The following is a 19,795-nucleotide window of genomic DNA, read 5'->3' as shown; positions in this document are numbered from 1 at the left end:
CAGTGTGCAGTGGTGGCCTAGCAGCCCCGTAATCGGAAGGTCGCTGGTTCGAATCCCGATCCGCCAAGATGCCACTGAGCAAAGCTTAGTCCCCACATGTGCCATATGAATAATGGTGTAGAGCAGGGGTCACCAACTCTGGCCCATTGGCCCAACAACTGCACATTGTTGTGTTTACCTTCATTTCGCACACCTAACTGTGCTGGACCGAGGCCCTCCTGGGGACAGAGTTGGTGACCCCTGCTGTAGAGTTACTTCATCTGTCAGATGACCAATGTAATGGCATGGTAATATATAATATACAGTCCTGTAGCACTGCAATACCGTCATTAGGAATGGTGAAATATTGCATATGATGTCACTTCTCTGGGATTTCCAACCCTACTGCTGGCCAGACTCGTCGGAGCACAACACCAGGAGGGAGCAGTCGCACAACCTGACCTCAAAGCCACAGGATATAGTATAAGAATATGTGTGTGTTGGTGTCTGCTGTATTACGCACCATAGCTGTGGCTGAATTTCATGGGCATAACTTTCTGAATAACACTGGGGGGGATTATCGGTAATCCATAATGCCAAAAAGCATCATGTAGGTACAGTATCACATGACGTGACGATTATCAAAAAAAAAAACAGAAGGCCAAACACCCGTTGACAAGAAATGGTTGGGTAATACCAAGTATTCTGAATGGGGGGGACATCACCGGATAACTAAACATGCTATTGTTTTGCAGGCAAATGAAATCGACAAGTGCAATGCAAGATAATCTATTTATTAATCAGAATTATGTGATTGCATATGGGGGAGTTATGCTGGCTGGATCAGATTTTTGCAAGGTCATGACCCAACTAACCCCCGCAAATTACACCTGTGATGTGATAAGTCCTCTTGCTAAATTGTCTGGTGTTGTTGATATGTTTGAAAATGAATCCAGCTCTATATTATGGTTTATTTGTTTTAAGGTATTTGGTTTAAGGAACTGATAGAACGGCTTTATAAAATTAAGTTCAGAAATGTATATGGTCGTTATTGATTATGCATGTTTTCTTGTAAAAAGTCTATGTACAGGTTTGTTACATTATTCTGTATGAATCTGTATCTGTTTAAATGACCAAGATGATGGAAAAAGCTTCTGGTATGAAAAATATTGTCAACAAGTAAAATGCGTTTAAAAACTCAGAAACAACAACACCTGGACTGTGTGTGTGTGTGTGTGTGTGTGTGTGTGCACAAACACTGCTACAGGAGAAAGTGTACTATGTGGTGTGTAAGATGAGCATGTCATGAATAATTTAACAACCAGTAAAAGAGACGGCAGTCAGCAGACGCTGCCGCCAGGCCGGACGATTCAGAATGGACACATGTGTGAGTATCTACACAACCCACTAAAATACCTGAGCATTGAGAACACAGCGTTTTTGTTGTTTCAGATAGATGCTTGGCATAAATGGGTGGGTGTGGGTGTAACAGTGCTGATTCAGATTCCATTAAATCATAAAGGAGGCTGGAAAGGATTCGGAGCCGAGGGGCGCGGCGTCTCAGGCTGATGATGCCACCGTGGACGGGAAGATGACATTCCTGCAGCACCAACTCAGACAAGAAATGGAGATGCACCTTAGAGGTGGGGGTCGAGGGGACTCTACATGTTGCTGAAATTCTATTCAAATTTGGCAAAATGCATAATCTTAACTCCTTTGCCCAAAGAGTTCACATAACATCATCAGGAATATTTTTTCATCACACAAACTAGTTTAGGACAGATAATGAAAGCAAAAGAGACGTGTGAAATTTGCACAAAAGTGAATATATATTTAGTTTTTTTTTATTTGTGTTAGATCAGTTTCTATGACAGCTACTATGGAAAGTAATAAAAAATAAATAAGGATCCTGATTATGAAGCTGCTTGCGCACAGAGGGCCGGACCAGTGTGGAGCAGAACCAGGAGCGGGTCAGCAGGATACTTCATCTGAGGGAAGAGCTGAGGAGAGAGGAGGCGAGGATGAAGGAGGCAAACCCCAAACCTGAGCAGTCGGGTGCCACCACTCGCACTGTGAGTTTTGTACTTGCATGCAGTTGAAAGTCTGGACACACCCACTCTTTTATGGGCCTTTTGATATCTGACTACTTTGACGATGTAAAGAAAAAAATGTAATACTCAAAACTGTCTGTAGTGAACAGTCGAGCAGATTTTCCAACAGTTCTGAAAGAATTCCTACATTGAGCATTTGTTTCCAATACCAATGTTCCTGACCATCCCATGAAGCTCCTTATGATCACGACACCAGCGTGATGGCGACTTTTTACTCCTCCCATGTCTCCAATATCAAATACTACTGTGTGTAACCAGAAATATATTTACTTTTTTTTATGGCGTTTATGGCGTTAACAATAAAAGGTACAGTAACGCCCAAGTCTGGTGTGTTTACAGTGTTAGGAACTGAAGCAATAGCATTTCATCTAAATGCTTCAGCACATTTACCCTAAACGCATTTTTTTTTTATCCAGTTAGAGGAATCGTCGCAGGCTGAGTATTCAAACATGCTGCAGCGCAGACGCAAGATGAAGGAGGATCATGGGAAGGTCATCGAGGAAGAGCTGCTGAAAATGGAGCAGGATCTCGGGGAAGAGAGGGTGAGATGGCACACACGAGTCTAACGCTCATCACATACACATCGAGAATTACACATACAGAATACAGTCACAGCAACTTGAGCACTGCCACACAGTCATTTTATTACACTTTATTACTGTACTTGAGTAGAGGTTTGGGGTATCTTTACTTTGTTTTTCTGCCAAACTTAGAAATTGTCATGGATGTCTGTAATCTCTTAACCTTTTAATTACTCTAATAAAAAGCAGAGGAGCAGTAATCCCATTGGTCAAGCTGTTTTTGCACTTATTCTCTATTTAAAACTTATTACCAGAATTGTTTGTCCTCTCTCTGCTTGCACTCTAAGTAATATGTATTCATGCTACTTTACAGTTGTATTAATATTGCATGAGGTCCTGTTAGCTTTATTTTCTTTTTTAAGTCATGCGCTTTGACTGAAAAGTTGAGTTAAAACTTGTTCTGGTCATTACACAAGTGTGTTAAAAAATATCCAGATGGAGGGACCAGAAGCAGAGCGCAAGTTCGCCGCTCGTGAGAGGCAGCTGCTGCTCCTGCAGGTGGAGGCGCTGCGCAGGGAGGCGGAGCTTGCTGAGAGGGAGCTGGAGATGCAGCACGTACGACACCAGCAGGAGATACACAATCTCAGGGAGGAGAGCCTGCAGGTTGGATCCTAAAGACTGGGTGAAATCAGCCATATACGGCCCCACCTGACCCGCTACCCAAAATGTCATTTTAAGTTATTGTATTGGTATTAATTGTATATTTATTGCTGTAAATAACCTTTCCTTTAAAGTTCATCTGGGGAATTATCCCCTTTCTACTTTGAGGTTTTCCGAACGTTCCGGCAGGTTCTGGAGGAGCAGAAGCATCAGTCAGAGGCCAGGTACCGTACTCTGCTCCTGGAGGCCATACAGGACGCAGTCTACTTGTCCTCCAAAAATCAGCAGCTGCAGGTAGAGAATAAACAGCTACAAAAAGGTAAGCAAATAAGCATCAGATGACCAGTCACGATGTAGCGAAGCCAGGGGCATTATTACAAGTTACTAACGAATTAAAAGAGAAATGTCACACGTATGACAGTTGATTAAAGAACATCAGTGCAATATGTCACTGGATAGGCAAGATTTATGAAGATATTTTTGCAGAAGTTGTCGGGAAGGATAATTAACGCTCTGGATAATCACCACACAGGCCTAGAAGAACTGAGGGAGAAGAGCTCTACCAGGGTACCAGGGCCATGATGAAGGGTGGAGCAGCATAGAGCGCTATTAACACCGCTGCTTTAATAAAATGTGTGTAGACTTTTTTTTTTGGCTATCCTCACCTTTTTTCTTACACTTCAAGAAAAATAAATAAAGGGATAATTAAGTGTGTGAATGAAATGGCACATCCGTCATCATAATTCAGCTACTGAGGCCTGGCCAGTAGACAGTTCTTACAATTAAGCATGGTGCACCCAGCTTGTGATAGTGAAAGTGAAGTGATTGTCACTTGTGATACACAGCAGCACCTCTGCATTTAACCAGTGGCACCATGACAGGCGCCCGGGGACGGTGCTTTGCTCAGTCGCATCTTGGTGGGATTCGAACCTTCTGATTACGGGGCCGCTTCCTTAACCGCTGGGCCACCACTGCTGGCCTTATCTCATTTCTTCTCATGCCTCCCAAGCCTTGGTTGGCCTTCAACCTCTAGGGAGTTTTCTGCAGGTGTGCATGTGAGCGTATGATCTCATTGAAAGGGCATATAAAGTTTAGACTGAACTTGGGTGGAGGGTCATGCTCTGTGCCTGCTGCAAAGGCCCACGGACATACAATGTGACAAAAAAAATATATACCATACTACTCTAACTATGTTTCAATAGTGTACTAGTCTACAAAACAATAGTGTATTTTGTTTCATAATAAAACAAGAGAAAGCAATGACAATGAGATGTATTTATTAATTTCTGTTTTTATAAATATTCTTAAGATATAATCTCAACATTTTGGCTTTAAATAACGACAAAAATAACACAGAATGCAATTAAATATGAATATTCCAGTTACAGTGGACTCTTCATGAACGCGGTCTCCAAATCAGGTTTCATTTAGCGCCGCAGTGTCAAGGGGTCACGCCACGTTCAACATCAACAATTCGTATACTCTGGCCATAATGCCAGCTGTTAAATTCAAATCTAAATGAAAGCTAATTGGTTCATGCTTGGGGCAAGAAAATGGCTATTCTCGTAAATAAAAACATACTTTGCCTAAACAGAATAACCCAAATGAACAAAAGAAAAAAAAAAAAATCACACATTACCAAAAACATCAAAAAGGCCACAGGAGGGAAAAGCAAAAAAAAAAAAAAAAATCTAAAGGCCGATTCATTTAAAAACAGGAGAACTACCTGTAATAGAGGTAAACCGCAGCTGCTATCAGCAGCACTGGCAGCAGGAAGTACGGCGTGAGCTGCAACCCCAGAAGCCCCCAGGACAGAACGCCGTTCACCAGCATGGCGGCGGAGATGACGAAGAGCCGCGTGATTCCGCTCCCGTGCTTCATCACCAGCGACATCAGCAGCCCGTTGGCCGCCTGGCTGGCCACGATGAGCCACACGGTCCAGGAGTACCCTTCCAACAAGCCCTGGTCACCTCCCACGCTTGCCACGTGCGATGCCAGGTTGATGCCCACCCCGAAGAGGTACAGGAAAAGGTTCTGCAGGCTGAGCGGCAGCCTCTGCGCCTTCAGCACGCGCTCGGTGTAGACAGCGGCTAGCCCTGAGATGAAACTGTAAAGAAGGACCAGCAGCAGCCCCCAGGCTGTGATGTGAAGCCCGTTCAGGTCCTCCCACCCCAAACTGGCGTAGCTGTGGCACACCCCGGCCGCCACGAGCAGAGCCAGCGCCAACCACTGCCCAGGCCGCAGCCTCTTCCCCAGGCAGGAGGTATAAAGCAGGGCCGTGGAGGCGATCTTCATGTTGCTGAGGACTTGGAAGGAGCTGGGGTCCATGTAGTCCTGCATGAAGACCACCAGGTGATTGTTGAACGCGTACAGAAGAGCAGGGACGGCGTACGGCGCCACGAGAACCCAGGAGACGGACAAATGGCTGCCGCTGAGCTCCTCAAACGCGAGCAGGGTGCCAAGAGACACCAGCAGCTTAGCCAGCTCAATGAGAACCACACAGGAGGAGGCGCTGAAGGGTACTCGGCCGTCAACTTTGGACAGGGAGATGAGCGGAGCGTGGGAGCCGTAAATTAAAGTCAGCAGAGTGAGGAGGAGAAACCATTTCACCCCCCGAAGAGAGCGCCCACTGCTGGGGAGGGCTGGAAGGGCTGAGCTCATGCTATCGGTCGCAATCATTCTCTCGCTGGGGAACAGAAGAATGTTTAAACTATTTATAAAAAAAAAAAAATCAAGAAACTTCTAAACCTGTCAGTACATTTACCTGAATATTGAGAATTTGGCGAGGATTTAATTTAACTGTAACCTACAAACATGGCCATTTGGATTGCTGGCGGATCCTGCTGAAATTCAAAAGAACAGCATAGTCCAATATTTGTGGGTAAAACTATAGTGAAACTTGTATATGAACTACATATGACATCGTTATAGTCGTCATAATCATCATCCTCATGATTCACCCTTCACGAACGTGGCTATGTGGTGCCCCGCCCGAGCTAGTTGCCAGGTCCTTTCTTGAAAGAGTTCAAATAGTCTCTGATGGTCTGCTCGATGTTGGGCACGGCGTAGGTCTGTGCTATGAAAATGCCAGTACACGTGCCCAGTGCAACGCCCAGGATGGCCGAGGACCGCAGCTTGGCAAGCACATAGCCAGCCAAGGCACCCTTTAGAAATGGAGATGCCAGGAGCGAGCCACCCTAAAAACAGGACAGAACACTTAATAACAGGTAAAAACTAACAATAATAACAATAATAAATCTAACAAGTTTTTGTTAGAGAAGAGATTATGACTCATAAAGTTAGATATGCTCAGAACTCACAACTATCTCAGTGGCAATGGGTCTCTTCTAGGGGTATGTGTTGGCAAGGATCTCACGATAAGACACGTATCGTGATACATGGGTCACAATAGGATTATTAGCATTTACAGCATTTATCAGACGCCCATATCCAGAGCATCTTACAATCAGTAGTGACAGGGACAGTTCCCCAGGAGCAATTTAGGGTTAAGTGTCATGCTCAGGGACACGATGGTAGTAAGTAAGATTTGAACCTGGGTCTTCTGGTTCATAGGCGAGTGTGTTACCCACTAGACTACTACCCCAATTATATCACAATATATGTATAGGGTGGTAGTAGCCTAGTGGGTAACACACTCGTCTATGAACCAGAAGACCCGGGTTCGAATTCCACTTACTACCATTGTGTCCCTGAGCAAGACACTTAACCCTAAATTGCACCAGGGAGACTGTCCCTGTAACTACTGATTGTAAGTCGCTCTGGATAAGGGCGTCTGATAAATGCTGTAAATGTAAATATTGTGATACTGTACGTATTGCGATATTCTACTGTTCACTGAAAACGTAAAGGCCGAACTGAAATACAAGGTGCTCTGATCGGTCTGTCGTGTTTTACTGCCAGGCAGTAATACAAAGTACCCGGCTGTATAGCGCCATCTACAGGAGTGGAGGTTGTGATCGCACACTGATTCTCATCTCTGCTGACCTCACTAAACAAAAAAGCTAGACGGCACCACCTGGTGGACACAATTTGTATACAAAAATATTGATACTTAGTGACCCTGTACTGATACAATATCACCATGTAAAATATTGTGATATACTGCCATGCTGATATTTTCTAACACCCTTAGTCTCTTCAGGGTGTCTTTAATATTTAATATTCCTGTTACAGAAAACATCACATTGTGGCTTTTTGTTTGCCATTTTTAGTATTTAAATGGAATGTGCTTACAAGACAGACGATACTGCTGTGAATTTTCTAATTTCTCCAACACCTTCGAGTTAAAAGGTAGGTCTGATTCAAATTTTGGACGGGTAAGACAACCATTTCAGACCTGAGGTATTCCAGCTTGGATTTCAGTCTCCACTCGCTTCTGGATGTCCTCCAGCTGGTCTTTAAGTTCAGCCAGATCCTTCAACTGCTTCAGAGGGTCCTACACATGCAGTGGATGACAGAAAGCGCAGCACTCAACATACACAGTCATTCAAGGACAGGGGTTATGAACGCTTTTCTTCTCACTGCTACACTGAAAGGTACAAAGGATTTAATGGCAGTGGTGGCATCACTAGCTATGACTGGAAACCAAAAAAATGCTTCTGTTCTCGTCTGTTTGTCATGTCAACAAGCACAGCTTAAAAGAAGAAATTCACACAATCTCCTGCTGGAACGAGCAGATTAAACGAAACAGAAATACAAACGGTTTAATGGAGTCCAAACATAATAATGCAGGGTACAGTCTCGAAAACTACAGAAATCGACAAGCTTTATCGGAACTCAACTTCTCCTCAGATGCCGGACAACTCGCGTAGCAAAACTGGGTTTCATAATGTAATGGTCGACGGAAAAAGCGATCACTATACATGTGGGTTAATGTCGTTCAAGCGCATGACTCTGCAGTTATTAAAATCCTGTAAACGTGCACCAAAAAACGACAGAAAGTCTAGGAGTTGAAAGACTAACCTTGCCATCCGCCATGCTTGCTCGATGCAGTGCCTCCTGAAATCTGTGATCTACTCATCCTGTCTGGATGACATTCACCTCGCTGGGCGCTCGATTTCTTTAGTCTTTGTTGTTTAAAAGGTTTCGGCACCAAACCCCAACATATAGATTCAGAGCGCTGTGCTATTATCTAAGATTATTTACTTACTGTGCTGGTGTGAAACATTTGCCAGCTATTATAACGCTAACGTGGTTTATGGGTCGTTAAATATACTCTTTGCAGTCACCCAGGAAGGAAAAAAATAAATATAGCTATGTTTCCCTCTCCATAAAAGGTGATATTTTATTGTGCCAGCATATTGCAAACAAAAAACGAACCACGCCATATGTTTGTTTAAATCAAAGCTACCGATCCTGATTGTAAAAATATTAAAATATCGCGTCTATGGCTCAACGCCACGAGTTTGCAGAACCTAGAGGAGCTAGCGCGTTCACGTGTGTAAAACGCAATCGCCGATTGGCCGTTGCAGATTCATTCTGTCACATGATTGGCTGGCAACCGTGGCAACAAAGCGCCATTTTTTTAACGAAACACTGGGGAGGAAACGACACCAAAAGGGCGTCTTTGCGAACTACTGTAAATTCCTTGCGTGGAACTACTGTAATTTCCTCGCAGGCGCGCTCGCCGACCGCCCATAAACAAGTTTGTTTTTTGGGGTTTTTTTTTCCAAAGGCGGCGTAACAACTGCAAACCAGGTAAGGTTGCAACAAGACAGACGCCCATTGGATAATTCGCCGAGTCCGCGCTCAGTATGAAGACACGGAAATAAGCGAAGCTTTTCTTGCGGGAGGGAGAAGGGCTAACTGCCGAGGAGCGCCGTCGTAGCCGGGCGACCGTCGCGCGTAGCCGGCGCGGCGACGCGGGCCTAGGCGCGTCCTTGCTGCTCTGTAGCCTTAGTGAGCTGCAGGAAGAGAGCTGGCATCTCTCGGTACTGCTAACGATGGGGAAAAGCAGCCATCATTATCATTTTTTTTTTACTTCAGGGTCAGAAAACCTTTCTAATAAAATGTTTGTGTTACTACACGCGTGTCGTTTTTTCCTGCTTGTTCCTGTCACTTGTTGAAATATATATATTCATTTATCTAAATAACCAGTGGTGACGGGGACACTCAGTGTTAAGTGGATGGTAGTATCCTAGTGGGTAACACACTCGCCTATGAACCAGAAGACCCGGGTTCAAATCCCACTTACTACCATTGTGTCCCTGAGCAAGACACTTAACCCTACGTTGCTCCAGGAGGGGACTGTCCCTGTAACTACTGATTGTAAGTCGCTCTAAAAAGTAAATTCTCTAAATGTAAATGTTAAGCGACACAATGGCACTAAGTGGGGTTTGAACCTGGGTCTTCTGGTTTATAGGCGGGTGTGTTACCTACCTACTAGGCTCTGGATAAGGGCATCTGGTAAATGCTGTACGCTACTGCCACATTTCAAGCAAGCACACAAAAAATACATGATAGCATTGTAGTTCACTTGTAAGGACGTGATATCGGAATATGCATTTGGCTTAAATAAATAATGGTGTCATGGATAGTTTTGCCCTTGAAATTCAGTATTTTTAAATAAGGAAATCGATTGGTATTTAAAATAAAAGATGAGTGACCCCATTTCATTATTTGTCAAGCGTTTTTCCAAAACCTATGCTCGGTCATGGAGACTGTCTATGAGGAGGCAGAAGTGAGCGTGGAGGTGGAGAGCTGCCACACCATCATGGAGGAGCCCTCTCCGAGACGAAAAAAGAAGAGCAAAGGACAGGGCGACGGTGTTGATCGGCCTAAGAAACCCAGGTAACACAACCGTTTGCAACTCTGTTCAGTTTGAATCTGGGGGAAATACAATTTAGAAAAGAAACCCCGTTTTCCCTGTTAGGTCGGCGTACCTGCTGTACTACTTCGATGTTCATCAGAGCCTGCAGCAGGAGAACCCTGAGCTCCCTCAGTCCGAGATCAACAAACGCATCAGCGATAGCTGGAAGAGGCTCAACGTGTCTGATAAGGGCTACTACCTGGAGAAGGCCAGGCTGGAGAAAGACGGCATTAGCCCAGTGAGTCCTCTGCAGATGGAGGAGCCGCATCAAGTGCTTTCTTCTGGGCTTTTGGAATGAAGTGTTATAATTCTGTTTTTGCAGGTTATATAATAACTCTTATGAATTCTCTACGCAGAAAACTCTGTCAGGGACTGCCTCACAGAACATCCCAGGCTTCCGGAAGATTCTTCCACGGGCCAACTATGTACTCTTGCCGAGGGTCTCTGGTGTGGAGGAGGGGCCCAGCGGAGGGAAAGCAGGCAGTGCGGAACGCGCCGGGGAGACCTTTGGAGACGTGGGGGATGGTATGTTCTCCCCCATGGGTTTTGGCAGCGAGGTGGAGCTGGCAGACCAGGGCATCTCCAATGAGGGTCTGGGTGAAGGTGACACCGCCAGGCTGGATCGTTCAGAGACGCTGCAGGCATCGGCATCACACACTTTCATTACTGCCAAAAGCAGCCATCAGACAGCAGAGCAGGAGTCGTGCCACGTTGGTGACGTTGGTGCTGCCATGGAGGATGGACTACAGGGAGTGGCTTTGATGCAGCAGGTCAAAAGTGACTCGGCCCACTTGGTCACCATAATACCCAGTCAAGTGAGTATTTGCGAACCATGCATGTTGACTCACTCTTGGCCCAGGGTATGGATCTAAACCCCATATACACTTCCCCAATAACCAAATCAACTGTTACTTAAGAACTGTGGTGGCCTAGTGGGGGCAGTGGTGGCCTAGTGGTTAAGGAAGCGGCCCCGTAATCAGAAGGTTGCCGGTTCGAATCCTGATCCACTGAGGTGCCACTGAGCAAAGCACCGTCCCCACACACTGCTCCCCAGGTGCCTGTCATGGCTGCCCACTGCTCACTCAGGGTGATGGGTTAAATGCAGAGGACAAATTTCACTGTGTGCACCGTGTGCTGTGCTGCTGTGTATCACATGTGACAATCACTTCACTTTTGTCCATTGTGGCTAGTAGTGGGCGACATGTAGTCCATGTGCGATGTAGTAAATTGCTTCCCAGCCCTGTCAAAGCAGACAGCTTCTCTCTCCCACCCATCCAGAAAAGTCTCGCTGGCACATGCATGTTTTTGTACCGGAAGACAAGGAAATAAGTCAAAGTCTACTTAATGTGGACGTTTACAAGCTCAAATCTGATAACCCTGGTTTTGTAAAAAAAAATCAGTTAGTATAGTGGAAAGGCCTGAATTCATATGGATGCTTGACCCAAAGTATCAGCTGCCTTCTCACAATCGTTTTGCTGATAACATGCTGCTCAGTGAGAGAAACATGGCTGACCAGTTAACAAATGTGAGCCACTTCTCCTCAACTGTAGTTCTTTGGTCCAGCAGAACCTGTGAACCATAACTATGTTATACTTTGGTTTAAAAAAAAAAAAAAAAAGCATTAACTACGATGCCTAGGGATCTGCAGAATCCACTGAAATGGCAAACATTTGTGGCCTTGTTGTCAGTCTCCTTGCTTGTGACATTCCAGGGAACTGTGGAGAGGAAAGTTGCCCCAACAACCCGATCTGTGGTCATGATCCCCATTGCATCCAGCCTGGAGCCACATGTGAAGCCATCAGTTAAACTGGTGTGTGTCTCTGAATGCATGCTGGATGTATATTATGCTTATATTTGACTGTTTAGTTTAGTTAAACTATTAGTACTGTCTATCCGATTCTATCATTGTTTAGTCAATAAAGTACACAAGGAGAGGGCGGGGCAGTTGCAACACCCCTGGCTGTTCCTTCGCTTACGTCACAAGGCACAAACCACCCCACTGCCCAATGTGTGGACTGCATCTGGGTGGAAAGTGGGTCGCACAGGTACAACCACACACGCACACACATACACACAATTATATCTTACAAACAGATATATCATATGCAGCTCGCTAGGGTCAAATGCTTTATGATTCAGCGTGAAGTGCCTTCAATCCTCTGGTTTTCAAATGCGCAACTGAATTTCTCATATGAAAAAAACAGACAAAGAAAAACCCTGCCGTGCCTGGCAACAGAGCATCTCAGCGGAAACAGAAGAAGGAGGAAGGAGAGCAGAGGAAGGATCAGCAAGGAGACGAAAAGAGTTCACCGCAAGCTACAAAACCAATTCTCGAAATTGCAAGTAGTCTCCCTGCAGGGGGCGCCAGCAGCAGCAGTGGGGAGGCTATGGTAGCAGTGCAGAAGTGCAGCGTGTCCTTAAAGCCAATGAGGTAGGCAAAATTCATTGTATATGCTGCTTGTGAGCATGTTATAATGTTCTGTTTTTCTCTCTCTCTCTCTCTCTCTCTCTCTCTCTCTCTCTATATATATATATATAGAGAGAGAGCGAGAGAGAGAGAGCGAGAGAGAGAGATAGATATCTGATAAATGTTGTTTAATTTATCTTTGACTCAAAGCACTTTCATTGCAGTTGTCGTTTGCGGGGGAAGACTAAGAGTGCATCTACAGGAAATAAACGTCCTGTGAGAGCTATACTGCCTGCTCCTGCCAGCACAGGTACACACGAGTCCTTGATGCATTAGTGCTCTGGCATGCACATCTAGCAGCAGATGTAGGTAACATGTCTGTTCTGTGTTTTACACAATAGTTTCTCCTGCTGCTCTAGTGCAGTGGATTGCTGTTCCACCAGATAAAGCTAAAGCTGAATCCAGGGACACCAGCTTCAGAGCAGGTACCCGTAGACTCAGAATATACCGCCATGTTGGTGGTTTTTCCTATTTTAAATTCCTATGGTACTTTTCTTGTTTGTGCATTCTCCAGTACAACCTTCCAGTGGAAGCATCACAGTTCTGAAGCCCAGCACTCTCAAGCAGCTGGGTCATGCAGCCTCACCCAACCCACTTGAACAGGTAGACTTACCCAAGCAACTACAGTTGGGAACATGTTTCATGGTTTAAATCAATTATGAGTACATTTGTCATTTACTGAAATTACTTTAAATAAACACTCAACTCAAGTTAAAAACTATATTGTCTTCTAGCCAAAATAAATGCAAATAAATATAAATTTATCCTGTGTAATCTATGGATATGAAATAATAAATTAAATTGTAATCTTTTTTTTTATGCTCCGATTATGTTTAATCCTTGCAGAGCGTTCCTCCTCACCTCAGCAGTGGACAGTATGTCGTCACAGAAAACGGCATTAGAGTCCTGTCCATGTTGCCTGTAAGGCATAACTCTGGCTCCAATCTGGTTAGTCCTCTTATGCTGATGGAGGTTATAGAGCAAAGGAAGAATCAGTCAAGTAATTTTCTGTACAATGTATTCATTCATGCTTTTTGGGTTCTGTTAGGATCTGGGCTTGTCGACAGCACGCGGGCGTGGCCGCTGCAAGAACCCCTTATGCAATTATGTATATAAGAACAGGCACAAACCCCAGCATTGTCCCAACTGTGGATGGGAGCTCTCCAGAGCAGCCAGCAGGAAGTCCAAGATACCGGTAAACCACCGGCACAGCCTTCATTCACCTGTTCATCAGATTAACATTTTTTTACCTTTTTTTTTTACATTTACGGCATTTATCAGATGCTTTTATTCAGAGCATATCACAATCAATAGCTACAGGGACACTCAGAGTTAAGTGTCTTGCTCTGATACACAATGGTAGTAAGTGGGGTTTCTGGTCATCTGTTTTTAGACCCACTAGGCAACCATCAGTTAAACACTGCACCATTTTCTTCTCACAAACATGGGACAGCTCAACTTTGCAGCTTTTTTTTATTATATAATAAATCCTAAAAATATATTGTCAAAATGTATAGTTTTAGGGCTACAACATTACCAGTACTGTTTTATGTCTATGTACATATCCAGGCATCTGTGGAGGGTGTGGCCTCTTTGGAGAATGTCCTGGATCCTTACACACCACTAACGGCGGCACAGAAGGACATACAGAGGCAGAACACACTCTTGCTTCTGCGCCGAAGCCTGCAGATCCCGGAGAGTGAAGCCGAACTGCAGGATGCGCTTGCACTCATACAGCAACTCAACAGCACCCAGGTACTTCTGTCCAACTGCATTCCGTGTTCTGAAGAGAAGGGAACAATATGTGTGCTACATTCTATATTTCTGTATAAATATCGTAGAGAATTAGTTTTATTGAGGAAAATTCTGCAAAAGTGTGCATCTAGTGTGACCCTCTTGAACAGAAACTTATCTGATTGTGTGGGTGTTTGCTTTTAGGTAGTGGTGACGTCCAGTGGAGATGAGACGTCTGCACAGCTGCAGACTGGCTGGCCGTGCTTCTATGAGCCGCCTGCAGAACTCTGCAGTCTGTGCCAGTACCCGCTGTTTAAAGGCGGTCATGGGTAAGCTAGAAACAAATCATACTCACACAGGTTTATGTCTTAAACTCTAATGCTGCGTTAACGTGAGACTCTTATCGGGCAATAAAAAAAATATCGCTGTTAATCTATTCACAAAGTTGGGTTGGGAGCTGGGTCTATACTACGCAAGCTATTGTGCCGGAGTTAAATGGTTACACGAGATTTATAAGTATATTTCTTCTTTCTTGTGTCTTTTAGTTTCTTATTCCCTAAAGACTTTTATTTTGTTTTTGAGACCCGGTTCAGGTCTCTTGGACAGATGGCGTGAGCTGTGAGAGCTGCGTGGGGTTTATGTGCAAAAAGTTATTTCTTTCATTTTAATTTATGTACATATTAGGAATATTTTGCATGTGTGTTATTTTGTGAATATTTTTTAATATTCTTTTAATACTGTATATTGTAGAGAGAGATGAAGAAAGACGCGATGTGTGACGCGATGTTCTGGCGTGACCTTACTTTTTGTACAGGAATGCAGTATTGTAAATTGTGAATGCTTTATGTTAATGTTCAGTTCTCTTGGACACATGGCGTGAGTTGTGAGAAATGCAGAAAGACGCGATGTGTGACACGATGTTCTGACGCGATGTTCTGACGCGACCTTGCTTTTGGTACAGAATACACTTTGCACAGAAAATCTCTTGGGTGTCAGCTCATCATTTGTGGTTCAAGAAACGAAATCAAAAAATTACACAACACAGAAGAAGAACTGCTACACTATGATGACTTTCATCTTGATATTTTAGCGCGGATGTATACCTAGCCGAATTGCACTGTAGGGGGTGAGAATGTGTCTTCGAACTGTGAAATTACCACATCAAACGTGACGTGGTAACATGGATGCAGCTATTTCACTGAATAAACAGTTGGTAAACACAAGTACATCTTATTGAACATAATTTATTTTCATCACCAATTATCATAGTAGAACGAATTAACCCTAACCTCAAGCAGTTTGTGATGCATTTTGGAAACAGGAGATGCGCCCCTGGTCTAATGCGCCAACTGGCTTGAGCAACCCGTTCTCAAAGACTTCCTTTTAGTCATTATTTGGGTAGAACACATATTCTGAATGCCTTCGGCAGAATTCAAATGAGCCATTTTAATCTAGATTAATCCAGATTAATTCCAAGATTACAGTGAGATTTATCTATATTAAGAAAATTAATCTATGGCCACCTCTAATATATATATATATATCTCGATAATGGATGCCGAAAAAGGTATCAAAGCACATTTGAACTGCATGCTTTGTGTTTGACGGGGTTGTGTTTGTATTTTAGTTCAGCGGCAGGGCAGGAGGACTGCTGGTTGCTGACTGAGTCTCATCTTCAGACTGCCACCATCCAGCTGAAGATATGCATCAACCCGCAGTGCCTGGCTTTACACAGCCTTGTAGACCTTTATCCTGGTGTGTACTTGTGCTCAGTCCTGTGCCTCCACCTGCTCAGCCAAAAAGTAGCGATGAAAAAATCATGGAAGGAAGGTCTCCTATTATTTTGTTTTGTTCTTATATAGGTCTTTGTGTCCTTATACTGTATCTCTATCTCTCTATCCAAGTCTATCCAAAATTCACAGAATTACAGCAACATTTAGTCAGTCCCACAATGAGATTTCCCCAGGCATTCTTGGAAATTATGTCATCAACACCATTCACCAACCACAATGTTTGGTGCAAACAGGAAGTTGTGTCTGCGTTTTTCCAGATACAAATTTAATTAACCCTCTCACAAAGTGACATTTTCATAATAGGGGACTATTTAAGAATCCTATATATTGTATATGGAATGTTCATAAAGTTTTGTGTTGACAAAATATAATTTGCTTGTGATAAAAGAACAAAATATGTATTGTTTTTAGGTTATTTATAAGCCTGCAAGTCTATTTTCTGATTTATGTATTTATTGGTGGGTGCCGCCTAACCCCTGTCTTCCTGTGTGTGCTCCGTAGGTCTGTTTAATGTCGGTAATAAACTTCTGGTCAGTGTGGATCTTTTCTTTAAGATCCGGAACCACATAAGACTGGGTCACGACCCTACACTGGCAGCTCTCTCCGTCCTGCAGAATGTCCAAAATCAGCAAGGTACATAATCACCGTTTCTCCTTCTGTCTTTCTTTTCATCCTGACCCCTGAAAAAAAAAAAGACTTTTGTAATTTATCAGTGACTTTTTTTTTTGTCTGTAGAGTGTAACGTGGACATGCAGGAGCTGCAGGAGCTTCTCTGCTCTGGTTACTGGGCGTTTGAAAGTCTGACAGTGAGGGACTACAATGACATGATCTGTGGGGTATGTGGCATTGCACCTAAAGTGGAGATTGCGCAGCGCAACACCAACAATGCACTACTGCTTCATAATGTAAAGGTGAGGCTCATAGACTGCATTCATTCATCCATAACAGTCCATCAAGTTTTTCTGTCTTCCTTTCCATCATCTTTTTATAAGCTTAGTTAAGTTTTCAGAATAACTATTAACTACACATTTGTTTGTTTTTTTTGTTCTTGTTCTGTCTGTTTTTATATTGTAGAACAAAATTCTACAATATAGAAGATTCTGATTCATTCGTTTTCTTTTACTGGTAGTGTATTTAATACATACAAATGTGAAATGATGTGGAACTGCCACCTTTTCCACTCTAGTTCACATGGCCAGACTTTGCTGCATCGGATGAGGTGCACGTCGATGAGTTCTGGCTCACCATGGAGAACGAGGCTTTGGAGCAGGCTGCCTTCCCCAGCAGCCCACCAATCACACGCTTTGATGCCTCTATCATCGCCCCTTTCATCCCTCCCCTCATGAGAAACAGCACAGTCATCAATACAGAGAGGGACAAGATCCAGTCAGACGAGTGTACAGGTAGTGCACGCACAGACATGCCTATGTGCAGTAAAAACCCATGATAATGCTAAAACTAAGCATTGCTATCAGTGTCATTGAGACAAATGTGTGTGTGTGTGTGTGTGTGTGTGTGTGTGTGTGTGTGTGTGTGTGTGTGTGTGTGTGTGTGTGTGTGTGTGTTTTTCGCCTCAGGTGATCTCTCCATGCTGGTGAGGTTGATCCACGAAGGGAGGTTAAGTCCAGAGAACCTGTTTGATGATCAAACCCATGATGAGCTCATGAGTGTGTTGCAGAGCTGTGGAGTCCCTGTCAGTCCAGACAGCTCCAAGGTGTGTGTCTGTGTGTGTAAAATGTTTCTTCCCTGAACCCACTGAATGTATTATCAAAGCATGTATTTCCCATGACATTTAACATTGCTTTCTCCGTCCCTGCCTGTAGAATGAGCTGATTCACCGTGTGTGTTCCCTCTACACACACATTCAGAACGGTCAGGCCACCGGCTCACAGCCCCCCCATCACATGACTGCTGGTAAACTCAGCAAGCTGTGCCCTCATCAGGTACCCATCAATCCATGCCATCCATCCAGTTACATTTTTACACTGTGGGTGAACTCTCTTTCAAAAAAATAAGCCTTATTCTTTGCCAGGTTGTGTGTGGATCGAAGTACATGGTCAGGAATGAGACCGCTCGAGATCACGTGGACCTGCTGCTCTCTTCTCGCTTCTGGCCCCCAGTCTACATCACTGACGCTGCCCAGCAGGTGGCACTGTGCACAGACGTGCTTTACCCAGAACTGGGGTTGCAGATGTGGGGCAGAAATCAGGGCTGCTTTTCAGATCCCATGGGCAAAGCGGAGGTGAGAAGATGGCATTTGAAGAATCCTTTGATCTTTTAGTTCACTATACTGCTGATTGATTATTGGTTGCCAAAATCCGCCCTGCGTCTATTGCTTGATAAACCTTCTCATTGCTGATTCCCAATTTGTACAATCATGAAAGAATGATGGTTATATCTTTGGCTGTACCCTGAGAGACAGCTGCTGTTACACTCTTGCAACAAAACATCATTTTACGACTGTAAAATTTAGATTCTGCCACAATCGCAAAATCAACATGAAATTAACATTCGTGTTTGACAAAGGAATGTAATTTTATTGGATAGCAATGAAGAAACGAAAGCCAGGACCACATCATGCATACAAATCTTACAATAAAAAAAGTAAAAGAATGGTTTGAAAATAAATTATCTCAAACACATTAAAACAATGTGTCATGGTAATTACTTATTGAAAGAAAACCGCTGGTAAAAGTTATTTCTCAAATAAAGTTCATTGCAATACATCATTTTCAGGCTACTACAACTTCTTCTGTTTATGTGTGTGTGTTTTTAGTATGTATCCTGCGAGGAGCTGCAGGACCAGTTGTACAGTGTGGATCTCATGGCAGTGGAGACCCCCCAGGTCCACCCGGTCACCAAGTCCCCCTCTCGCTGGATCGTTAGTCCCGCAGGGTCCCTGAGTGCAGACAGGCACCCCCACCACAACATGGCCCTGTGTCGGGAGCTGGAGGCCTACACCGGCCTAGTGGAAGAGCTCCACAGCAACTCAGACTTGGAGGCGGACGGTCTGACCGAAGAGGCTCCGCCCTCTGTGAACGCAGTGCGCCGGCGAGCCCTGACGTTTGACAGCGCAGCGTATTACTACCTCTACAACCGGCTCCTGGACTTCCTGCTCAGCCGAGAGGTGGTGAGCGCACAGATCGCACAGGTACTGTCGGCATGCCAGCCCGGAGAGGTGGTCATTCGAGACGCCCTCTACAGGCTGGGCGTGGCTCAAATCAACACAGAGAATGAGGAAGATGAGGAAGAAGTGGAAGAGACAGGAGTGGAATTAAAGTCTGATCTCAAAGAAGAGTTGGTTCTGGACTGAAATATGGAATGTATTATTTGTATTATTATTAAAATGTATTATTTTGGTTTTAAATACAGAACTGAGCCCTGTTATTTACACTAGGGTTGATTACATTGAGAGCACTGGAGGATTTTAAGTGGAAGGTCATGCACCAAAGCAAGAATAATGTGGGTGAACTATGTCCTGAATTTGCATGCGCTGGTTTATCACCATGTTAAACCAATTTTTAAAAGCATTTTATGATGGGCGCTACTGTTACTGGCCTGCAGGGGGTGCTTTTTTTTTTAACTGTGCAATGCCTTTTTCTTTTGTGACTTGCAATGTATTGTATAAGTGGCCTTCTGTTATTAAATGAAGATTCTCTTCCTCAATGTGATCTGCACATCATGTTTTTTATTATATATAT

At 44.0% G+C, this 19,795-nt stretch overlaps 4 protein-coding genes across 4 annotated transcripts; 2 read left to right on the top strand and 2 right to left on the bottom strand.

Annotated features, from left to right (window-relative positions):
- The first annotated feature begins 57 nt into the window (after positions 1 to 57).
- LOC114768039 (trichohyalin-like) lies at positions 58 to 3,330 on the top strand. The gene is made up of 5 exons (XM_028960105.1): positions 58 to 1,366; positions 1,502 to 1,622; positions 1,915 to 2,051; positions 2,507 to 2,632; positions 3,107 to 3,330. The coding sequence occupies exons 1-5, from the start codon at positions 1,355 to 1,357 to the stop codon at positions 3,284 to 3,286; spliced, it is 576 nt and encodes a 191-aa protein (XP_028815938.1). The 5' UTR covers positions 58 to 1,354; the 3' UTR covers positions 3,287 to 3,330.
- A 1,278-nt stretch (positions 3,331 to 4,608) lies between these two features.
- LOC114768468 (probable UDP-sugar transporter protein SLC35A4) lies at positions 4,609 to 6,276 on the bottom strand. The gene is made up of 3 exons (XM_028960782.1): positions 6,232 to 6,276; positions 6,036 to 6,111; positions 4,609 to 5,957 (listed from the first exon to the last, which is right to left on the bottom strand). The coding sequence occupies exon 3, from the start codon at positions 5,948 to 5,950 to the stop codon at positions 4,994 to 4,996; it is 957 nt and encodes a 318-aa protein (XP_028816615.1). The 5' UTR covers positions 5,951 to 5,957; positions 6,036 to 6,111; positions 6,232 to 6,276; the 3' UTR covers positions 4,609 to 4,993.
- Positions 5,953 to 8,709, bottom strand: slc35a4 (solute carrier family 35 member A4). Its single transcript, XM_028960783.1, has 3 exons — positions 8,255 to 8,709; positions 7,629 to 7,727; positions 5,953 to 6,468 (listed from the first exon to the last, which is right to left on the bottom strand). The coding sequence occupies exons 1-3, from the start codon at positions 8,267 to 8,269 to the stop codon at positions 6,268 to 6,270; spliced, it is 315 nt and encodes a 104-aa protein (XP_028816616.1). The 5' UTR covers positions 8,270 to 8,709; the 3' UTR covers positions 5,953 to 6,267.
- A 117-nt stretch (positions 8,710 to 8,826) lies between these two features.
- On the top strand, positions 8,827 to 19,653 carry hmgxb3 (HMG box domain containing 3). Its single transcript, XM_028960781.1, has 22 exons — positions 8,827 to 8,989; positions 9,919 to 10,081; positions 10,164 to 10,338; positions 10,457 to 10,915; positions 11,812 to 11,910; positions 12,014 to 12,145; positions 12,305 to 12,531; positions 12,732 to 12,817; positions 12,909 to 12,992; positions 13,082 to 13,170; positions 13,414 to 13,515; positions 13,616 to 13,762; positions 14,137 to 14,322; positions 14,506 to 14,630; positions 15,929 to 16,056; positions 16,596 to 16,727; positions 16,830 to 17,005; positions 17,281 to 17,497; positions 17,672 to 17,808; positions 17,918 to 18,037; positions 18,127 to 18,336; positions 18,871 to 19,653. Exons 2-22 carry the CDS (start codon positions 9,945 to 9,947, stop codon positions 19,405 to 19,407), a joined length of 3,705 nt encoding a protein of 1,234 aa, XP_028816614.1. The 5' UTR covers positions 8,827 to 8,989; positions 9,919 to 9,944; the 3' UTR covers positions 19,408 to 19,653.
- Positions 19,654 to 19,795: the final 142 nt, after the last annotated feature.

The sequence above is a fragment of the Denticeps clupeoides genome, chromosome 18, assembly GCF_900700375.1.
Source record: "Denticeps clupeoides chromosome 18, fDenClu1.1, whole genome shotgun sequence".
Taxonomy (NCBI): Eukaryota; Metazoa; Chordata; class Actinopteri; order Clupeiformes; family Denticipitidae; genus Denticeps; species Denticeps clupeoides.
Note: the sequence above shows the minus strand (reverse complement) of the source record. Positions and strands in the feature narration are given on the sequence as shown.

Excerpts from the sequence above, each read along its gene's own strand:
- LOC114768039 (XM_028960105.1), top strand. Across the intron at positions 1,623-1,914 it reads AATGGAGATGCACCTTAGAG|AGGGCCGGACCAGTGTGGAG; the intron begins GTGGGGGTCGAG and ends GCTTGCGCACAG. Across the intron at positions 2,052-2,506 it reads CGGGTGCCACCACTCGCACT|TTAGAGGAATCGTCGCAGGC; the intron begins GTGAGTTTTGTA and ends TTTTTTATCCAG.
- hmgxb3 (XM_028960781.1), top strand. The coding sequence starts at position 9,945 with ATGGAGACTGTCTATGAGGAGGCAGAAGTGAGCGTGGAGGTGGAGAGC. Across the intron at positions 10,339-10,456 it reads AGAAAGACGGCATTAGCCCA|AAAACTCTGTCAGGGACTGC; the intron begins GTGAGTCCTCTG and ends TTCTCTACGCAG. Across the intron at positions 12,146-12,304 it reads GTGGAAAGTGGGTCGCACAG|ACAAAGAAAAACCCTGCCGT; the intron begins GTACAACCACAC and ends TGAAAAAAACAG.
- LOC114768468 (XM_028960782.1), bottom strand. The coding sequence starts at position 5,950 with ATGATTGCGACCGATAGCATGAGCTCAGCCCTTCCAGCCCTCCCCAGC.
- slc35a4 (XM_028960783.1), bottom strand. Across the intron at positions 6,469-7,628 it reads TCCAAGCTGGAATACCTCAG|GGTGGCTCGCTCCTGGCATC; the intron begins GTCTGAAATGGT and ends TCCTGTTTTTAG.